The sequence below is a fragment of the Patagioenas fasciata genome, chromosome 7 (assembly GCF_037038585.1).
Source record: "Patagioenas fasciata isolate bPatFas1 chromosome 7, bPatFas1.hap1, whole genome shotgun sequence".
NCBI classification, from domain to species: Eukaryota; Metazoa; Chordata; class Aves; order Columbiformes; family Columbidae; genus Patagioenas; species Patagioenas fasciata.
In genome coordinates, this window is record NC_092526.1 from 18,591,820 (window position 1) to 18,611,438 (window position 19,619).

Consider the following 19,619-nt stretch of genomic DNA (forward strand, 5'->3'; position numbering starts at 1 on the left):
TAGTTATTTTTTTACTGTGGGTAACTTGCAGTAGTATGCGGTGTGTAAATTATACAGGAACCTATGCTGAAATGCTCAGCTTTCAGGAAATGAGGAGCCCTTGGAAGCTTGACCAGGGGTAGCAGCGAGGTTTCTGATCATTATCTGCTGCCATTGCCTCATGACCCAAATGCTAGAGTTCAGCTACAGTGTTATGCTCACTGCAGCTCTATTTTTCTTTTTAGAATGCAATGGAGTATCTGTACAAGCTTCTCATAATAAGACAAAAATGAGTGTTAAAATATAACTTTGGATCAGGTGAAAGCAAAAGAACAGGCAGATAAATATGTGTAAAAGAAAGCAAAATTAAGAGAGATAAGCACCTTGAATTACTGTCAAAAGTGTCTTGTGAGATACATCTTTGTTTCCTGAGGGCAAACTGGTAAAATGCAGTCAAGGCATCATTTTAGGCTGATTATTCTCATTATGCACAAACATTGTGTAGAATGTATGAACGCAGAATGTTTCATATATAGCAAACCGTAGCAGTATTTTTCTCTCTTTAATAGAAGAATGCATTAAAATAGTTAAACATTTTATTATTGCCTTTACTTTCTGGATGAGAAGCTGAATTCATAGAAGAGTGCAGGGAGAAAAACAGATAATCTCAGGTAATACTGGTGAGCTTACAGCTCAGATCAGACTTTTCAGTAACAGCAATTGCCAGGAGCTTTAGAAGGGCCACTTATTTGCCCCTGTTGAAATGAGGCAGAGGAAACTGGATGCTTTTTCTGCACGAAAGGGAATTCTTAGTTTGGTTGAATTTGGGTTTAATCTAGACAGTTTAGCTGATAACAATCCTTAGCAGTCTGTAATTTGTAAAATAAGTGATTCTAGCCATAAGTCCTTGCCTTCTGGGTCACATGGTATAGCTGAGGATGCAAAACTCCTTTGACCAAGTTCTTGACTACACTAGCTTATCAATGTGTCCATTTCCAGATATTCCACAGCTAAGTGTGAAAATGAAGACAGAAACTTAAATTCAATGTATGGCTATGCACCTGACAGACCACTGTAATATCTTTGCTGGAAGATAGTTGTACATATGTTCTCCCTCCATTTTTTCTTTGTTTAAGAGTCTGTCAGACCATCTAACTAATTTGCTTTGTATTTAGTAGTATTATCTTTTGTTTACAATGGCTTTTCTTCACATTCTCTGCAGGGCTAAGATGTCAGGGTGCTATGGATTTACCATGCATTTTTAATGCTGCCATGCTGTGTTTAACTCTCACTTTTCATTAACCATCAAAACTGTGAGAATTAAAAGCCTGCTTTTGATGTTCCAATAAAAACGGCAGTCAAATTTGGCATAAGAGCAGGAAAAATTACTTTTTTTTCTTAAGTCCAATTTGACACCAAATACCCCAAATAGAAGGTCGCAAGTAATTTTAGCATAAATGATGTAAAGGCAGGTAAAAATATGAATCTTTGTCATTAGTAAACAATTTTTAGAAAGTTTGATTTGTAAAGCAATTTAACGTATTTTTGTTGAGATCAATAGGTGTTTCACTCTACCTGAAAACTGTGTCTGTAAATTTCTGTAGTGTGATCTGAAAAGCCAAAGACATTGCAAATACACAACACCTTTCTATTGTTACAGCAATGCTAAAGTAAATTCATAAGCCTCTCCCCTTTTAAAGGGTTTTCCAGTTCAGAATTTAAACATGCGTGGCATGGGAAAGTAGAGAATTTGACAAATATATAGTTAGGAAAAGAAGTTTCTATCACATGAAGTTAAGTTTTTTTGACTGGCTATTTCACTTTTAGTCTTGACTTCAAATTACATGTGTGTGTGTGTGTAAGTAATGAGTTCTAACAGACCTTTTAGTGATTAAAATCAAAGAGGAAGGAACTAGAGGAGAGGAGCATGGCTGGATAAGTGACTTGTAAACTGTATTTCCAAGCACCTTGCTGAAGTGTTCTTTATCCATAACGATGTTACCTTATGCCTGTTTTCTGTTCCATACCTATGACATTTATAGCTGCTTCTTCTCCCTTGATGTCAGCATAGACACTTTATTAGTGTAAAAATTGCATTATGCCACACATTATATCTGATTTTGAGAAATTCTGGAGTTCCAAGGAGAGGTTTATCAATATGCCAAAGAGCTTGAAGAAGGTGATGGCACATTAAATTGTGGATCTTCAGAACTAAGAGCATGAGCTGCTGGAGCAGTTCATTTTGACGTGTTCTTTTTCAAGCCTTTTTCAGTTAGTTAGTGTGATGGACTTGGTTTGGGCTTCATTATTTTACGGCAGTATGAGCACACACAGAGGTGTTTAAGTCTGTGCTTGGGTGTCGAAGGACAGAATGCTTTAACATCCCAGTAAGTCTAAATTACCAGTTATGTGATGGTGTTTGTTACTTTCCTTGGTTTCCTGAACTCTCCTAAGCATCAGTTCAAGCATTTATGCTGTAACTCAGAGCTAGCTTACAACATCTGATGTCAATACTGCCACGTGGAGAGAGACAGACGTTACTTGGAAGCCCAATGAAAATGATAGGGAGGAATGCCTAGGTATGTGACCATGTTCCTTCGTTTTGGAAATAAGTCACAACAAAAGTCATATACATACCCAAGTTTTCTGGCAGTATTGGATCTAGATCAGATGGATTGCTCCTGCTTTCCTTGAAAAGAAGGCAAACCCAAAAGATAGTTAATTCTGTCTTAAAATTAAATTAAATTAGCTAATGCACTATTTATTGTTTTATATTCTTCTCAAATGTATATATTTAGATCGACTTGTATTATCCACAGGTTTTTATATTATTAAAATATAACTTGTATTTATGAAAATTTTCATCTGATATTTATTCTTTCTTTTTCCACTTTTCCTTGTACCCATGATAAAATGTGTAATCTATATGTATAAAGCGATATCATTCATCTGTGTATTTCTTTATTTTGCTCTTTGTTGTGTCTGTCTCTAACAGGCTCATCTCATCTCTGTATCTTCCTCATCTCCTATCCTTTGGGTTCTGTAAACTCCCTGAAGGTTCAGAGGTAGTATAAATACCTGTTCTTGCTCGGGCTTCAAATCATTTCAAATGTACACCTGTGTCTTCATCTCAGTTTCTTGACAGCATGCAACTTCTTGCTATAGTGATTAAAAAATACTTCAAGCCTTTGTCAGCAGTTCTGGCACACTTATGGGAAGCTTGTGTGGAATTATGTTTTTTTGGGGAAAAAAATCCCAACAACAGTGATTTCTTTATACGTTCATTTTCTTACATCAATTTGTAAAACTGCAAATCATAGCATTTTAGTTAAAATTGCATGACTTTTTGTGAATTATGCTTGTGATTCAGGCCTAGTGTTAGAAAAACGGGTAAAGTATCTCCATCCTCGTCCTTTAAATAATGTATCATTAGCGAGCACCAAATCTGCTTACAGTCACGCAGGTACAATGGAAGTGACATGGTTCTCCACCAACTGAAAATATTATGCATCAAGAGGTCTAAAAGTACACATACAATTCTGTCTGCAAAGTTGGTATCACTGGTCTGTTATATTAGAATTTTACTGCATACTGAAGAAACCTTTTCATATTTGAAAAATTGGTGACTAGATGCAGTGAAAAGCCTGTAGATTGTTGTATCTGGCTTCCAACTCAGTTTTTTTTTTTTTTTTTTTTTTTTTTTCCTGAATGGGAAGAAATCGGTACGGTCTAGAAAAATAAGCAATTTACTTTCTGATTCAGTTTCCTTTGATGTGTCAGTTACATCCAGTTTGTTTCCATTAACTGTGATTTGTATCTGTAGACATTGTTCTTGGTTTTTGTAATTCGTATTTTAGAGACCTCTTTGATTTTGATTAATAAATGCAATACACACAGTTAAATGTCTCAAGCTTTAAATTCTAGGGAGTAAGAATATGTTGCATGAGACATTAATTTACTGGGATTTTTTTTTAATTTGGCAGGACTGAGTCTTAAAATGCTGAGTTCTATATGCAAATGCAAACATCTATTAATGTAACAAATATGGATTTAAACGTTTTGATGGGTTTGATTTTTAAGATGCTTGGCTTTTGCATGACATAATATGTTTTGTGTGAATTCCTGCTCTAACCAGAGCTCTGGCAATTTCACATTATCTGATAAACCACTCATTTTTCATGTATACCAACTTAAAATATAATTTTGAAAACTGTTGATATTGGCTTTTTAATACATAGATAAGCCTTAACACCCATTTTAGTGTGGTTTTGTCTGTTGGGTATTAAGTTTCTTTGTATGTAGGCTGGATATTTCAAGGACACCACATTGTGCATTTGTTTGATACTTTAAAAAAATCCGAATGGCACTCCGAGTTCTTAAAGAATGCAACTTTTCAGACGCTTTATGTAGATGGACTGCAGGGTAAATCGAAGCTTTTAAACTTCAGATTTATAAGGACTCAAAGTACTACATTGCACTTTTACAAAACAAAATATTGTATTTACCCCAAATGATATGTAAGTAAACATTTCACTTGAGAGAGCTGAAACGGAACTGGTAAGAACAGGACACGGAGGAGCTGAATAAATGGCAAGTCTGTTGCTGCTCTTATTCCCTGTTATTGATGTTTTATGTCTTCACCATTCTTACCAGCCTAAACCCCACACTGCCAACTCAAAGAAGTAATAAACCATTGCAAGTGTTTTTCTTGGACTTTAAAAGCCTGGCTAGAGTTTGGTGCTTTTTTTTTTTTTTCTTTTGCACATAGTAGTTTTGAAGGATCCCATATTATAAAGATAACATTTGGAGAACACTTGGATTTAGTGTACCTGTATTCCAGAGACAATATGATCCAGTGGTGACCGTTAACGATTTGGTGGAAATCAGAGAAGAAATGCATTTGTTTGTTTGTTTGTTTTCTTTTAGTCTAGGTATGGTGCGACAGCTCCTCTCTTCATTCACATAGCTCTTTAATTATGTTTTGCTTCCTGGGACCATCGTGGTGCCAGTAACTGTTTCCTTCATTGAAGAAAAACAATCAGTTGCTGAAATTAAGTGACTTGAGGATAAAGCACTTCTGTAGCAGTGAACAGGCTTCAACAAACTGAATATTTGTAATGACATTGGAAAACCAGTGTAGCATGGTGATACAAATTGGGATACCTCATTGGTGATACCAATACAAATTGGTGATACCTCATTGGGAGTTACTCATGTATTAAACAGTATTCCCCCAAAAGACATCTCCTTTAAGTCAACATGAACTTATACACAAAATTAAATGAATATTTGCATTTTTTTTGTGGTTTCATATCTCAGAAGTAGAAAAAGCTACCAAATATAAAAATAACCATGTAGCATTGCAGTCCTGCTCTAAGAGGGCCACCATAGCATTGCGTCTACCCACTATTTAGTACAAAATATACAGGCATTTAACAAACTAATTGTGCATAGGAGCAAAAATCCATCCAAACCCCAGTACTTTTTATCTTTTCTGTTGAAGGGCCACACAGAGACCAAGTTTCAGATTTTACTGACTGCATCGTTGCCTAGCAAACATGCATTCCTGTAGTGTGTTTAAAATGCTCTTTAAAAAACTTTCCTCATGACTATCATGTGAAAAGTGGAATTATCTACCTTTTCTACCTTGTTATCTTCGATTGTTACTCAATACAGTAAACTCCCCCCAAACTTCTTGTTCCAAGATCCAGCAAGCTGTCTTAAATTGCAGAGCTATTTAAACATCCCTTGCTGCCTCAAGGTAAAACTTGTGTTCTTTCAAGTTACTCCAGCATATGGGTAAATCAAAGTTTGAGGTGTTCTGTTGGCACAGAAAAAGAACATATGCTATTCTTATAAACTTCACATACTTAGTTGTTGTGGCTTTTATTTCCTACTGTGTATGTTTTTACATGTTTTTCTCCTAAAAGAAAAGTGGAGAAATATTTAAAAGTTAGCTTTTGGACTGTAATGCTAATTGCTTGGAGGCTTGTGACATCTCCCATTATAATGTTAAAACTTCAGTATTTTTATTGTTTTATAATTTATCATTAAGTGTATTTAACAGGTGGTCCATGCTCTGACTCCTTTGTTGGTCAAGATTTTTATCTCCCTGGCAGATATCCCTGCTCTTATTTTGTTGAATTTTTGGGTCCAGAAAAAAAGAAGTATAACTGCAAATCTCTAATTAGCAACAGAAAGATAATGAAGTACTATTTCTGTTGCTTTCCTGTAACATCTTTATAATATGGTATGGAAATTGATACAAGTAATTATTACAAGTATTTCCCTTTATATAGATCCTAGAATATAGAGGAGTGTCTAAAATGAAGAAATTTAGAGATAAAAATGTCTGCTGTTACTAAAGTTTTTTGGCAGTAAGTTAGGGCAGAAATTTCCCCTGAGCATTTTATGACTTCTCTGTTAGAATTAGTGGAAGCTTTTAAAATTATGCTATTAAAATCTCAAAAATAGTAGAGAAATCAAATTTATATATTCATTATTTTTAATACTTATAATACTATAGGATGATTCCTTGAAAAATAATTCTTAGACTGCTAAATAAAGAATACAGAAAAATTTGCCGTGTGAAGTAGTGTATGGGTAGTAGTGCACACAGTGTCAAGGTGATGGTTTAATGAAGATGGAACTCAGAGTTTTTTCCTTTAAATTCTAATTAAAACAGACAAATTGAATAGCTGTTCATAAGCATCTCACATATTTAATATCTGGTGCTTTGCAAAAGTTGTCTCTTGTGACATTTAGGAATTAATAGTACTTCTTGATGTGAATTCCTTTAAGTTGCATTAGTATGTTGCTTCCTGAAATCAACCATTTATTCTTGTCATATGCGATTTCTAATCCAGACTTATTTTTGCTGACTTGGTTAGGTTAACATGCTTGTCATGTCTGTTTTTTTACTACTCTCTGTTTATTTCACTGTAGTGCTGAGCAAAAACCCTAATTTCTATTCGTGTTTTGATCTGTCCTTGTCCTGAATCAGAGAGAAAAGGGAAATATTTATGTATTTAAGACTGATACACTTAATAAGAAGATTTATAGCAATCCATTTTAAAACATTCTGTTCCTGTACTTCCTAATCAGAGCAAAATCTCTCTGGCTATGCTACCAGGACCCAGCGCAGGAGTCTAAAAAATGTTTTGGTCATGGGAGATTTGCCTAGTGGAAAATGAGACGTTGATTTTCACGAAAACAAACCTTTTCCTTGAGCAGGTGTTTCAAGTGGGAATTCATGACCCAAATTAGCCAGGGATACCGTGATGCTCAGCTGTGACAGAAGCTGGATATTTCAGTATTTTGGCAATGGCTGAGATACTCTTGCAAGTCCCCCATCCTGGTCAGCTGGATGCTGTGAAGCGCTCTGTTTCCTGGCTGTGGCTGAGGACATGCTGGGACTGCAAGTGTGTGTAACAGCGGCACGAGGGGACACACTGTGGCTTTTGGAATTGCCCAGAACATGTACCTAGCTTAGGGCTTTCTGTCTTAATCTTCAAGTATTGTGAACATATGGTCTTTGTTACTGTGTAAATTTAGGTTGATTTTCACCAGAAGCAATGTTTTCACATTATCATTTCTCAGTCATATGAGAGATTTTATTTGCTATGGAAACAAATATATGCTGGGCATGAGATGCTGACTCTGGGCCAGCTGGACTCTGTAGTTATTCTTGGGTATGTGTTAGGGCAGTAAGAGATAGTTGGCTCATACATTTGGTACTTTTTCCCCGTACTTTGTTGTGGTGTTCAGGGCTGTGTGTGGCTCCTGCCATGCCAGGGAGGGAGGAAGAGGGAAGGCAGGTGGGAATGACCCGTTTCCCCGGGGGGCTGGTGTGCTGCCGCACTGCCAGCCCTGCTCCCTCGCACTGTGTATGCTGGCTTCTGGCTCTGCACAGAGGCAATGTTGGCATTAAGTAGAAATATACTTTATGGGACATATACTTGTTACTTAATACTGGTTTTGTTTTGTTTTTGAGCTTTTGTTGGCAAAATTTTGTTGGTCACAAGGCTTACTGTTTGCTTACATGAGACTGAGGCATGTTTAAATGCTGCTTCTCATCTCGAGATACTTTAAAAACTTCTATAAAATACTTTACTAAATCTTCATTGGAATTTTTTGAAAATGTGTTTGCTGGAACATGTGTTTTACACATGTCAACCATCACATTGTTCAAAATTGAGTTGTTAAATCATCTTAATTTCCAATACATCTATTTTTATAGCAGTCTACTTTTGTGCTGGGTTTTGTAGTAGTTGTTATAATCAGAACATTCTTATAGACATGAGTACATTTATGGAAATTAGTAATCCTGTTTTATTCAGTGAGGAGTATTCTTGTAGACAGATATTGCCCAAAACTGGCAGCTCCTCAACTTACTTACAAAATCTATATGAATACAGGACTTTCCTCAACTGTAATATCTTTAAAATCTTAAGCTTTAATTGGCATATAAAGTTTGTCTTCCAACATTCGAGAATCTTTTACATTTTCTAAATTATGTTCTCCCATTCCTAACTGCACATGATAAATGTTCTGTCTTTTGAGAATGTGTTATTCTAAATAAGTCTTTAATTAAAATGCCATGTTTTGATGCTTCACATACATATGAAATGAGATGTATGTAGTTATTTAACAACTATTGCATTAGATGTTGCTTTATTTATAGAAGTAATTGTTAGTATTCTGTAATAATGGTACTTTTTTTAGCAGGTCAGATTGTTTCCCCACAGTCTGCTCCAGCCTGTATTGAAAACAAAAACGATGTGAGCAGAGAAAACAGCACTGTTGACTTTAGCAAGGTGAGTATTCACTGATGGTGAAGAGAGCTTCCTTACTACCAAATAGATCTTTTAAATTAAATACAATGAATTCATGTGAGTCAGGAAAAACTATGAAGTGCAGTTTTTACTTCAGCATTAAAATTTATTGTGCACTGCAACACAGTTTGTTTATTAAAAAAAAAAAAAAAGGCATTTTTTGTTTTCTTGATAAATTACCAATAAGAGGAAATTACAGTTTAGGAACATAGATAAAATTATTGCATGTCAGTATCATAGGTGTATATATAGGGGGACTTTTTACAAATTAACATTGAATTATCTAATTAGAAAAGTAATTCAGAATTCTTATAATTCAGATTTACCTCTCAGATTTTTACTTTTTGTAGAAGTAATGCATGAATGCAAACTACGTTTTTTATAACCTCAACTTGTGGATTCCAGATGTCTTAAACAGAATGTGTTTCTGTAAACCTATAACTTACTTCTTTTGGCAAGCCAAGATATTTCAGTACACTTCACGAAAGTTGTTAACTGTTCAGTAGTGGAGATTGCAATGACAGTTCAATGTTAGATAGCAAAGAAAAGCAAACAGCTTCTCAGCTTTAATGTAAAGGAGAATCCTAATTTGTTTAAGAAGTCTGTATGTACCTAAAACAAACTGTCACATCAGATACAGATGACAGACCTGACAGGGATAGATGACTTCAGCTGACACATTAATACAACAAAGGTTGAATAAGTGAAAAAAGGTGATTTAAACCAAAATTCTGAAGAACAGCCCATTGAGTCTGTTGAATCTTAATGTAAGTGCAACTGAGCTAAAAGTAGAGTTATGTGATTGCTCCATCTGGTGCCAGACTTATTTCCTAGCAGCAGTAGCTATGTGCATCACTTGAATTCATGACTGAACATGCCAGACTAGGAATGGTGTACAGCTGAAATAAAAGTGGGAAACAGATCTTTTTGTCAAAGACAGTGAGAGGAAAGGAGGCTCGCTGGAGATGTATAGTGGACCATGTTTCTGCAGAGGTAGCAAGATCTATAAACAGTGACAAATTGTTAAAAATTTGATGCTAGTACTTTAAAATTAAGATTACAATGCTTTAAAAAGTCATGTAGGGTTTTGGTTTCCTGAAATTTTTATTAAAAGTGTTAACTAAAACTAATTGCTTTGGCAAGTCTTCTAATATCAAGATGTAAAATTTTGTAAAGGATATAAAATATAAATAAAGCTATCTATGCAAAATTAAGCTGTGCAGAAGTGAAACACATTCCCCAAAGGGAATGACATGACTTTCAGTAGTGCTTTTCTTGCATGTTCCTCCAGTTGCTCTGAGTGTAGGATCAAAATCCCAGTCTGTTATCTAGCTGCATGGTGTTTGTACTGAACAAGAATGGAGGCTGCATTATTTGATCCTTCAGTCACTCTTTTTTGGTAATGCTGCAGCTTTGCTGATCAGAAGAGCTCTTCCTTTTTAAACTGGCCTGAGAAGAGATCAAGGTGTCATCTTTTGACTAGCCTCAGCAGCGTTAGATACAAACAAGGGAATATGAAAGGAACAGCTTTTGTTTGCAGTAGAAGATCATAATCTAAATACCTATTTTGGCTGCCTTTAAATAGATCCATTTATCCTTTTGAAGATGCGTAAGTAAAGCAGAATTTCCCCTTAAAATGTGCTATTGCAATAGCTCCCAATGGTTATAACTGGAATTGTATACACAGACTGAGGGGAAAGTAGAGCAGTACACTAATTTTCTCTTGAGTACTGTGATTTCTTGCTCTATTTTTGTTCCACATATTAATTTCATTTATCTTCTACAAAAAAGCACGACTACCTCACATGTTCTCCCCTTGCTAATCCATCTCCCTTGGGCTGCTTCTAATATTTCGAATTTTGGAGTTGATTCGAAAAGCTGACAATCCGAATACAACACTGAGACTGTTGATTGTATTGGTACCTGTTTGTGAATACTGTGAAACACAGCACTAAAAGCTGTCTTAAATGTTACTTCAGAAACAGAGAGGGAGACATAGTTTCTGATGTTTGTACTTGTAAATGCGTCACTCCTTTTCCTTTGGGGACACCACAGGGACTTTGTATTCCCAGGGCAATATGAGGTGATCTGTCACAGCACCACTTTATCCCATGTCCGAGCAGGGTGGGGATGGCAGTTTAACAACTGCATCTGGCTGATCTTCACTTCTTATGCCAGAGGCTGAAGGGAACCCAGGTTGTCCTGAAATACGAAATGCGCGAAGAGACTGCACCCGCGTTCCTTCTCGTGGCAACCTTCCTGTGTTCCACATGGAATCAGTATTTCTGAATCAAACCCCTGTCCCATACTGACAGAGTTTGGTCTTTCAAATACCATGTGAAATAATGGACTTGTTTTTGAATATTGGTTGGCCCTGCTTATAAATAAATTTGATTAATATGTGTCAGGGCTTTCCTGAGAAGCGATGTTGGGTATTTTCTGTTTGTCTTGATGTCAGTTTATGTTTGGTTCTGTGGGAGGCCCTCACCACTGTTTTCAGTCCTTGAGTTGCCCTGGAGGGGAGCAGCCTCCACATTAGTTGTTTAGTTTTATGTTTAATCAGAGCTTGCTGTGACTGTTTAGTGCCAGGTCCTAAATGTGGCTCTGTTTAGGGTGAAGACGAAGATGCACATGAGGGCTGTCAGGCTGAGTAACTCTTGGGATAAGAGATGTATGATGGATAGATGAAGCATTTGAATGGTGTAGCTTCTGCCATTTCCCAGAACACTCCAGGGCCACCTCTGCTCTTGTTATGTAGTAGAAGCAACACCTGGGGCTTGAGTGTATTTGCCCAGTTTGATGCTTCTCTGCCGGCTACTTTCCTTTTAACCAGACCTCTGTTTATTACCCAAAAGATTTTGGAATGTCAAGCTGATATGTAGTATAGAAAACACATCTGGAATAGTTTGTGGTAGGTGGGAAGCTGAATGTTTATTTCAGATTTGAATCTTGATCCTGTGATGTGTGTGTTAGTGGGACCATAAAGTGGCAACTGTAGCATGTTTTACATGAGACACTAGTTATGAAATGTTAAATCCATTCACAAGGTGAAATCATTACAGAATGCACATTGCTCTGTGCCTGAAAGACTGCTTTCTTTCTCTCACCTATAAGTGACTTATGACACCAAAATTAGGTGCAAAGTGAATCTGTTTGGGTTTTGTATTTTACCCTAAGGAGTTGTTTTTTTTTTTTGTGATTTGAGTGGGGAATAGATTTTACCTTCCTGATACTTTACCTTGAAAAAGTACTTAGACTCCAGCCTTCCAGGTTGATTTGATGCTTGTTTAACTTTGTGAGGTGTTAGATCATCATTCTAGATTAGTTTAGGCTTAGACATCTCTTTGTGATCTCAGGGAAATAAGATTTCATTACACATGCAACTGTGTGATATCTGAATTCTGATTTAATGCCAGAGCCATTTGCAAGAAAACAATTTTCTAAATATTACCAAAAGCTATGCAAACTAGTACTGACAGATGGCTGTAAGATAGACATTGAAATGGTCCACTTTAACAGTTTATATTGGATTTGGTTGCTGTTGTTGTGTTTAGATTAATAAAAGGAAAGCAAATGAAAAAAAATCATGCATTTTGAAATGTAGACAATACTGGTGCATAATGAAATCAAACATACATTATATACTCTATTACTCCATGTCGATCTTTGTTACAGAGTAAACTCTAGACTGATACTGAGGAAGTAAATATGAATGAACACATTTTTAGGCAAATACCTTGATTTTATATAGCAGTGTCATGATGAAGCTGTTTCTGTCTTTTCTGACCTTCCCCATAAGAGTCAACATCACTGCCTTAAAACTCCAAAGTTTTTATTCTGCTTTGCTCTTTGTGTTTACTCTTGAAACAATCATGGTCATGGCTTAGTTTCTGTCACTTTCAGTGGAAAAGCAACTGTCTTACATTAAATCTGAAAACCAAAATACATCTGACTTAGGGTAGTAGAAGGAAAATTATGTGTAGTGGAACCTGTTCTTCTCATAGAGATTGTAATACAGCAACTGTGAACTATGAATTGATGATTTCCAGAATTGTTATGATGGAAAAATAAGGTGTCTTCATTTCTTCTACTATTATGAATTATTGATTCTGTTATGAGTTATTGATGCTGTTATGTTTATTGATAAATTGTAGTAGTAGTAAATTAATACTATATTCTTAATGAGATTTTGAATGTTTTATTGCCTTTATAAATTAATTCTGCAGTACTTTAACTGTGTTTCCAAGAAAAATAAGTCAAATAATGAAAGACCAGTTGTTTGTTTTTGAGAAATATTTTTATTAAAAAAAAATATTCAGCAGACAAGAATAGTAGAAACTGTATAATTGAAATAACTAACATTATAGTATAGTACCCAGAAAGTTTCTGTCAACATATCAGGGGAAAAAAAATCCTGTTAATACATTTTACATTGTAATTTAATATACATTTCCCAGGTTGACCTACACTTCATGAAAAAAATACCACCTGGAGCTGAAGCGTCAAACATCTTAGTAGGTGAACTGGAGTTCCTGGACCGTGCAGTTGTTGCTTTTGTCAGGTTATCTCCTGCAGTGCTGCTTACGGGACTGGCTGAAGTTCCGATTCCAACAAGGTACAGTTGGATTTGTTTCTTTTCATGTTTTTCTGACTACCTCGTGGAGAGAGTAATGCAACTTTCAATTTTGTCATATATTCAGTTACAAATTTGGTTCTTTCTTCAACAGAGATGTCTTTTTACCCATCCATCCTTTAAATGATACATGAGTATATTCAGAACTATACTGTGTGTGTGTGCAGATAATCATTCTTTGCAGAAGTAGAAATGATAGCTTGTTAGGGTACAACACAGTTTTTTCTATGCAAACTGGTAATATTGCAGATGAAATACTAAGGTGAAATATGCAGCTTCATAGAATGCTCTGTGTTGGAAGGGACCCACAAGGATCATCGAGTCCAGCTCCTGTCCCTGCATATGACAACCCCACAGTTCACACCATGTGTCTGAGGGTGTTGTCCAGTCTGTTCTTGAACACTGTCAGGCTTGGAGCCATGATACCTCCCTGAGGAGCCTGTTCCAGTGCTCTGCCACCCTCTGGGTGAAGAACCTTTTCCTCATGACCAACCTAAACCTCCCCTGGCACATCTTCCTGCCATTCCCTCAGGTTCTGTCATTGGTCGCCAGAGAGAAGAGTTTGGTGCCTGCTTCTCCCCTTGTGAAGAAACTGTAGACCACGATGGGGTCTCCTCTTAATCTCCTCTTCTCCAGGCTGAACAAACCAAGTGACTTTAGCCACTCTTTATATGGCTTCTCCTCCAAACCCTTCACCAACTTCATAGTCCTTTTCTGGACACTCTATAGCGGCTTCATATCTTTTTTATCCTGTGGTGCCCAGAACTGCACACAGTGCTCCAGGTGAGGCTGCACCACTGCAGAGCAGAGTGGGACAATCACCTGAATGATCATCTGGAACTGAAACTAATGTGATACTGCATAATTATGTCCAGAAGAAAAAAAATAAGGAATTGAGTAACGGGAAAAAACAAACAATGTGATTTGATTGACTAGGGAAAGTGAGTAGGTGATGTACATGCTGTAAATATCATGCTTCTCTAAAAGTTACTTTGGAGATACTTCCTTGGTAGTGAATGTGACTTTTAATCACAAATTTTCAATAGATTCATTTTTTCCTAAGTTGAAACTTTTTCTAATGAAGACTTTGGTTCTGAGAACAAATTATGAGGAATTTAAAACAAAGTGTCAAAACCAGACTTTTTACTAAAATAGAAAGCATTTAAGTAGATCTGTAGATGTATTGTTTCCAGCTAGGGTTGGTTCAGGTCAAAACTCCAAAGTGATTCTCCCATATCAGAATTCACTGACTTAAGTTTTATTGCAGTCTCTCGCTTTTTTTTTTTTTTTTTTTTTTTTTGCATTTGTGCATATGTTTGTAGACAGATTCTGTCCCTCTTCCCCCTTTCTCTTGTAGTTTCTATAAAAGTAGAACTCTGATAGAAGGCAGTAATGTATTCCCGTTGTTTGTGACACTCAGGATGGAGTGTTTTGCTATGAAATGCTGAGACTCATGTCTTTGCTACTGGTCAGATAAACAGTATAACATTAAGTTGTATTTACTTGTTTGTGTTTTCTGGTTTTTGCATGTCTATAAGGGACATTGAGGGACTGGGTAGGCTTTGAAAAAACCTCCTGAGGCCTTTCCTCATAACCTCGCCCAGCTTTCCCCAAACAAACAAACAAACCACCGAAAGGAAAACAACAGATTTATTGACTTTTTGGCCAAAAGAAAATAAAATGATTAAAAATTAGGATAATAAAGAATTTCTGCCAAAAAAAAAAAAAGTTAGTAAAAAAATTGTATTTTGCATTTTAGCAAAACTGGGAATTTCAGTTATTTCATTTGAACCTGTCCTCTGCATTTTATAGAACCTTACTAGCCCCAAGCCTAGATTAGAGGCTGTCTAGAGCCTTATTGGGAAAAGGAACAATTTTAAAAATGATCTTTATTCAAGGGTAATTTAACTTGCCCAATATTGCAATAATACTACTACCATAAAGTAGTTGATTCTGTTGAATTAACAGAATTAAATAAATTAATGTAGATGTGAAGAAAATGAATGTAAATGTGTTCTACACCTAGATTATACTTGCATATATTTATTATGTAAGAGAAGGTTTGTTATGTAAGGAGGTTTTGATATTCTCCAAGTCTGGCTGTGAAGCGTATAATGTATTTTTGGAAGTTATTTCAACATCTTTTCTAACCAGAGCTTCATGTTTAAATGCATGTGTGAAGAACTTGAAGGCGTTTATCTATAATATTTGTCTTAGAGGTTCTTTTAGTCCAATTTTAAAATAAGTATTTCTGTAGTATGTATAGCTACTTTCATCCATCTATCCTTTACAGTTTTTTAAGTTATCTTCTATTTGCAGATTTTTGTTTATTCTTCTTGGACCGCTGGGTAAAGGGCAACAATACCATGAGATTGGAAGATCAATTGCAACACTAATGACAGATGAGGTATTTTATTCATGGCTTTGCTTTTGTCATTTTGTGCTGACTGAAGATGTGTAGTATGGAATCTCCAGTGTAGTGTCGTCCATATGAAACGTGGCTAATCATTCCAGTGATGCACAAATAGCGTTCTAGTTTATTTCATGATCCTGTAACAGCCCAGATTTTGCTGCCATAAGGAGATAACAAAATGAGAAACGATATTCACATGCAAGGATATCTTAACTGAGAAGATTCCATTTTATGCAGTTACTTTCCAGTGTAACTAATAGTGTTTTAAACTGTAAAATATCTAGAACATTTAGCACTGATAAGAATGTCTTTCCATAGCAGCTGGAACTTCTGTTAAAGCTATGTACCAGAAAATCTAGTCAGTTGAAGCTGCGATTGTTTATTTGGTGGGAACGGCATGAAGTCCATTCTATTTCAGAGAAAAGGGGCTATCATGGAAAATATTATGAGAGAGTTCCTTTCCTCATCTCCTCTCCTTACCACAAACACTTCTCCATTTTTCACAGGTGTTCCATGATGTTGCTTACAAAGCAAAAGACCGCAATGACTTGGTGTCTGGAATTGATGAGTTTCTCGATCAGGTTACTGTTCTCCCTCCTGGGGAATGGGACCCAACAATTAGAATAGAACCACCTAAAAATGTTCCCTCTCAGGTTTGTACACTGTACAACTCAGACACTTTTAAACATTGTGATGGAATTTTGCTAGGTAGAATTAAGTCTCAATTTAGCATTGAGCAGAGTCACTATATAGACATATTGCGTACTCTGTTGTTGTTGTTAGTTTACTTTAAGACAACCCTTGTCTTGCCAACATACAGTATAGTGGTGACATTTCTTGTAGTTCAATACTAGTTCTCTCCTGAATAAGAAATAGTCATATCTAAAGTGTTAAATTCTAGGGTAATTGGTCATAAGAATCTTTGATTATTCCAAACAGCCATGGTTTGCTTTTGTTCTACACTTATTGCAAGAATTGATCAAAGCAGCCTGGCTTGCTACTCATTAAAATGTTTTCTGATACAGGATCTTCTGTGATAAATTCTTTAAATTCCTTCTGCTATTTCTTGTTATAGAACTCATATACAGCTTATTAAGAGGTTGTGTTGATGAATCTTCCCATAAAATTTGCATGTTTAGTCTTTCAACACTTAAAACCTGTTTCCTCTGCTAAAATTGTTTTGCTTGCTAAGACCCATGAGAAGTATCTTTTCTTTTGGTAGGAGAAGCGTAAGATCCCAGGAGTGCCAAATGGGACTGCAGCCCATGGGGACGCAGAACAACCTGGAGGACACTCTGGCCCAGAACTGCAACGCACTGGAAAGTTAGTGAAAACATACACAAAATCTGAAGTGTTCTAAGTGCTGTACTTCCAAGGGAATCATAATGGTTTGGTTCTCTCTCAAATGACTGGCTTGACATATGATTTTTTTCAGGCATTTTTCCTGATTTGTACCACGTAGCTGAAAAGGACAATGTGTGCTAATTTGCAGAGAGGGGGAGAGGGCAAGAGGATTTGAGTTTTCACATTGTATTTGTTGCAGTCTCCTTTCTCTATTGTTTATAAAGGTCAGACCTCTGTTAAGCTTGATTAATGTTTCTAGGTTTTGGGCAGCACAAAGGAAAAGTTGGGAGTGGTCTTGTGCCATTTATTATGTGTGCGTGCAACTATTCTCTAGTTGAAGTTTCTGAGTTGTGCAACTCTAGCTTTCTTTTTTTAATCTCAGCAAGCCATGATATGTCCTGGTACATGAGGCTATGATTAGCACCGTGGCAACAATACACACACATCAGAAAGAAGGATTGCTCCAAGGAATACTTACGCTCTCCCGTCTAATGTGGTGTGGTGCAAGTGCATCAGCTGTCAGTGGTTGCCTTACTGCAGTGTAGTTGTGCAACAGACTTTTACCTGGCTGCTTCTTGATATTTCAGCATCATTCCTACCTGCATAAGGCTAAAGATTCAGCTACAGTGTTAGGGTAGACAGTGGGGCAGAGGAGATGATGGCGAGGCTGGCTGTAAGCCATTCTTTCACTGGTGAACCTGGTAATTCACAGCTCAAAGGGTTGTCCTAATATTTAGCATTTCGTCCTCTGATGCTTTGGGTGCCTGTGAGAAAAAGAGCATTGTGGGGATATTTACTTTAACTGTAGGGTATACTGTATGGGAGCATCTGTTCCTAAATATTTGATTATATTTAGCATAGTGTAAATGACAAAAGATGACAGTTCTTTTCCTTGGAGAATTGTGGCCTATATTCAGTTCTCTCATCAAGTGTATTGAGAAACAGGTTCTCAAATAAAGAATGTGAAGCTCTATATGTAGACGTGTGGGAAAACGAGCACTGTGGTAGCTCTCTGATCAAACAAAAGCAAAGTATTATTTCACGTAATAAATAATAGGGTTTTATGCGTGGGATCTAACAACTGTTGAGAAGTTTTGCATCCGGATAAGGTGAAGATTTTATAAAACAAACATGCGAATTATTTTTTTTTTAAAATACCATTTCCTAACTGAAGTTATCAAGACAGGGTTCTCAGAAACTTTTTTTCTGGGAAGAATGAATTCTAAGAGTATGTGTAATTTGATCAAGCAACAATACCTTCTCTGCAGTATATTTAAAGAAATCCTGTGGAATAAAGTTTGATGTGCCTTTTTCATTAATTTGATCTCTTCTATTTTTTTATAGATTTTTTGGAGGATTGATTTTAGATATAAAAAGAAAAGCTCCTTTCTTCTGGAGTGACTTCAGGGATGCTCTCAGTCTGCAGTGTCTGGCATCATTTTTGTTTCTCTACTGTGCTTGCATGTCTCCTGTCATCACATTTGGTGGTCTGCTGGGAGAAGCAACTGAAGGTCGTATAGTATGTGTTAAATCTGAACTTTTAAAACAAACTTACATTCCTAGGTTTGTGTTTAGTATTTTCTTACTGCTGCATGAATCACCTTTGAATATTGGTGTTTCAATGTTTAGAAGGCTACAGACTAAGATATTGCAAAAAGAACCTGTGTGAAAATTCATGGACACTTTTCTCTGTATCACATTCAGAGTGCAATAGAATCGCTGTTTGGAGCATCCATGACTGGGATTGCCTACTCTCTCTTTGGTGGACAGCCTCTCACTATACTTGGCAGCACAGGACCAGTTTTAGTGTTTGAGAAGATCTTATTCAAATTTTGCAAGTAAGTGAAGATCAGGATATGCATCATGCCTCAGGTGTTGTTAGGTAAAAGCAGACACTGATCCCAAAGTGTGTGTGGTTTGTTTGTGGTTTTTTTTTTTTTTTATAGCTGTTTTGAAGGGAATGCAAGCTTCAGGATTTTTTTTTTTTTTAATCGTATCATTTTCTCTCATCCCTAAATCATGCAAAAGGTGCTACATCTCACCTAGGAAGTACATGCAGTGGCAGTGGTGCCATCTTTCAGTAAGTGCTAATATAGACCCTGCCCTTCCTCCACCCGAACAGAGAAGGGAGGAAGCATCTTGCCAGAATAGCATATCCCCACTTCTATGTGAATGCACTATGCATGACATGTCTATGCCACAGGGTGGGTAAAAATTATGTCTGCATCTTGGCAACCATATTGTGCTTCTCCTCAAACGTCTCTACTTTTCTGCTGTGATGGGGACTTCTGCACCAAGATCTCCTGAACAATATAGAGTAGGTGCCCCCGCTTAGCTGCTCTCTTAGCTTTTATCACTTTCATGTAGACCTTCCAGTTCTCTGTGATAATGTCACCAAGCGTGTTTGGAGCTCTAT

General features: G+C 36.5%; 1 protein-coding gene across 12 annotated transcripts in view; it reads left to right on the plus strand.

Annotated features, from left to right (window-relative positions):
* SLC4A10 (solute carrier family 4 member 10) overlaps nt 1-19,619 on the plus strand; it is a 170,205-nt gene that overhangs the window by 116,303 nt on the left and 34,283 nt on the right. For 11 of the 12 annotated variants that reach the window (XR_011739980.1, XM_071810968.1, XM_071810970.1 and 8 more), the window contains 7 exons: nt 8,704-8,795; nt 13,271-13,428; nt 15,766-15,853; nt 16,366-16,512; nt 17,082-17,182; nt 18,548-18,722; nt 18,908-19,041. Coding sequence is in view for 11 of the 12 variants with exons in the window: in XM_071810968.1 (XP_071667069.1) it covers nt 8,704-8,795; nt 13,271-13,428; nt 15,766-15,853; nt 16,366-16,512; nt 17,082-17,182; nt 18,548-18,722; nt 18,908-19,041 (895 nt within the window). In the remaining variant the exon portion in view is untranslated. The remainder of the gene's footprint in view (nt 1-8,703; nt 8,796-13,270; nt 13,429-15,765; nt 15,854-16,365; nt 16,513-17,081; nt 17,183-18,547; nt 18,723-18,907; nt 19,042-19,619) is intronic. The other variant, XM_065840561.2, reaches the window with a different exon arrangement.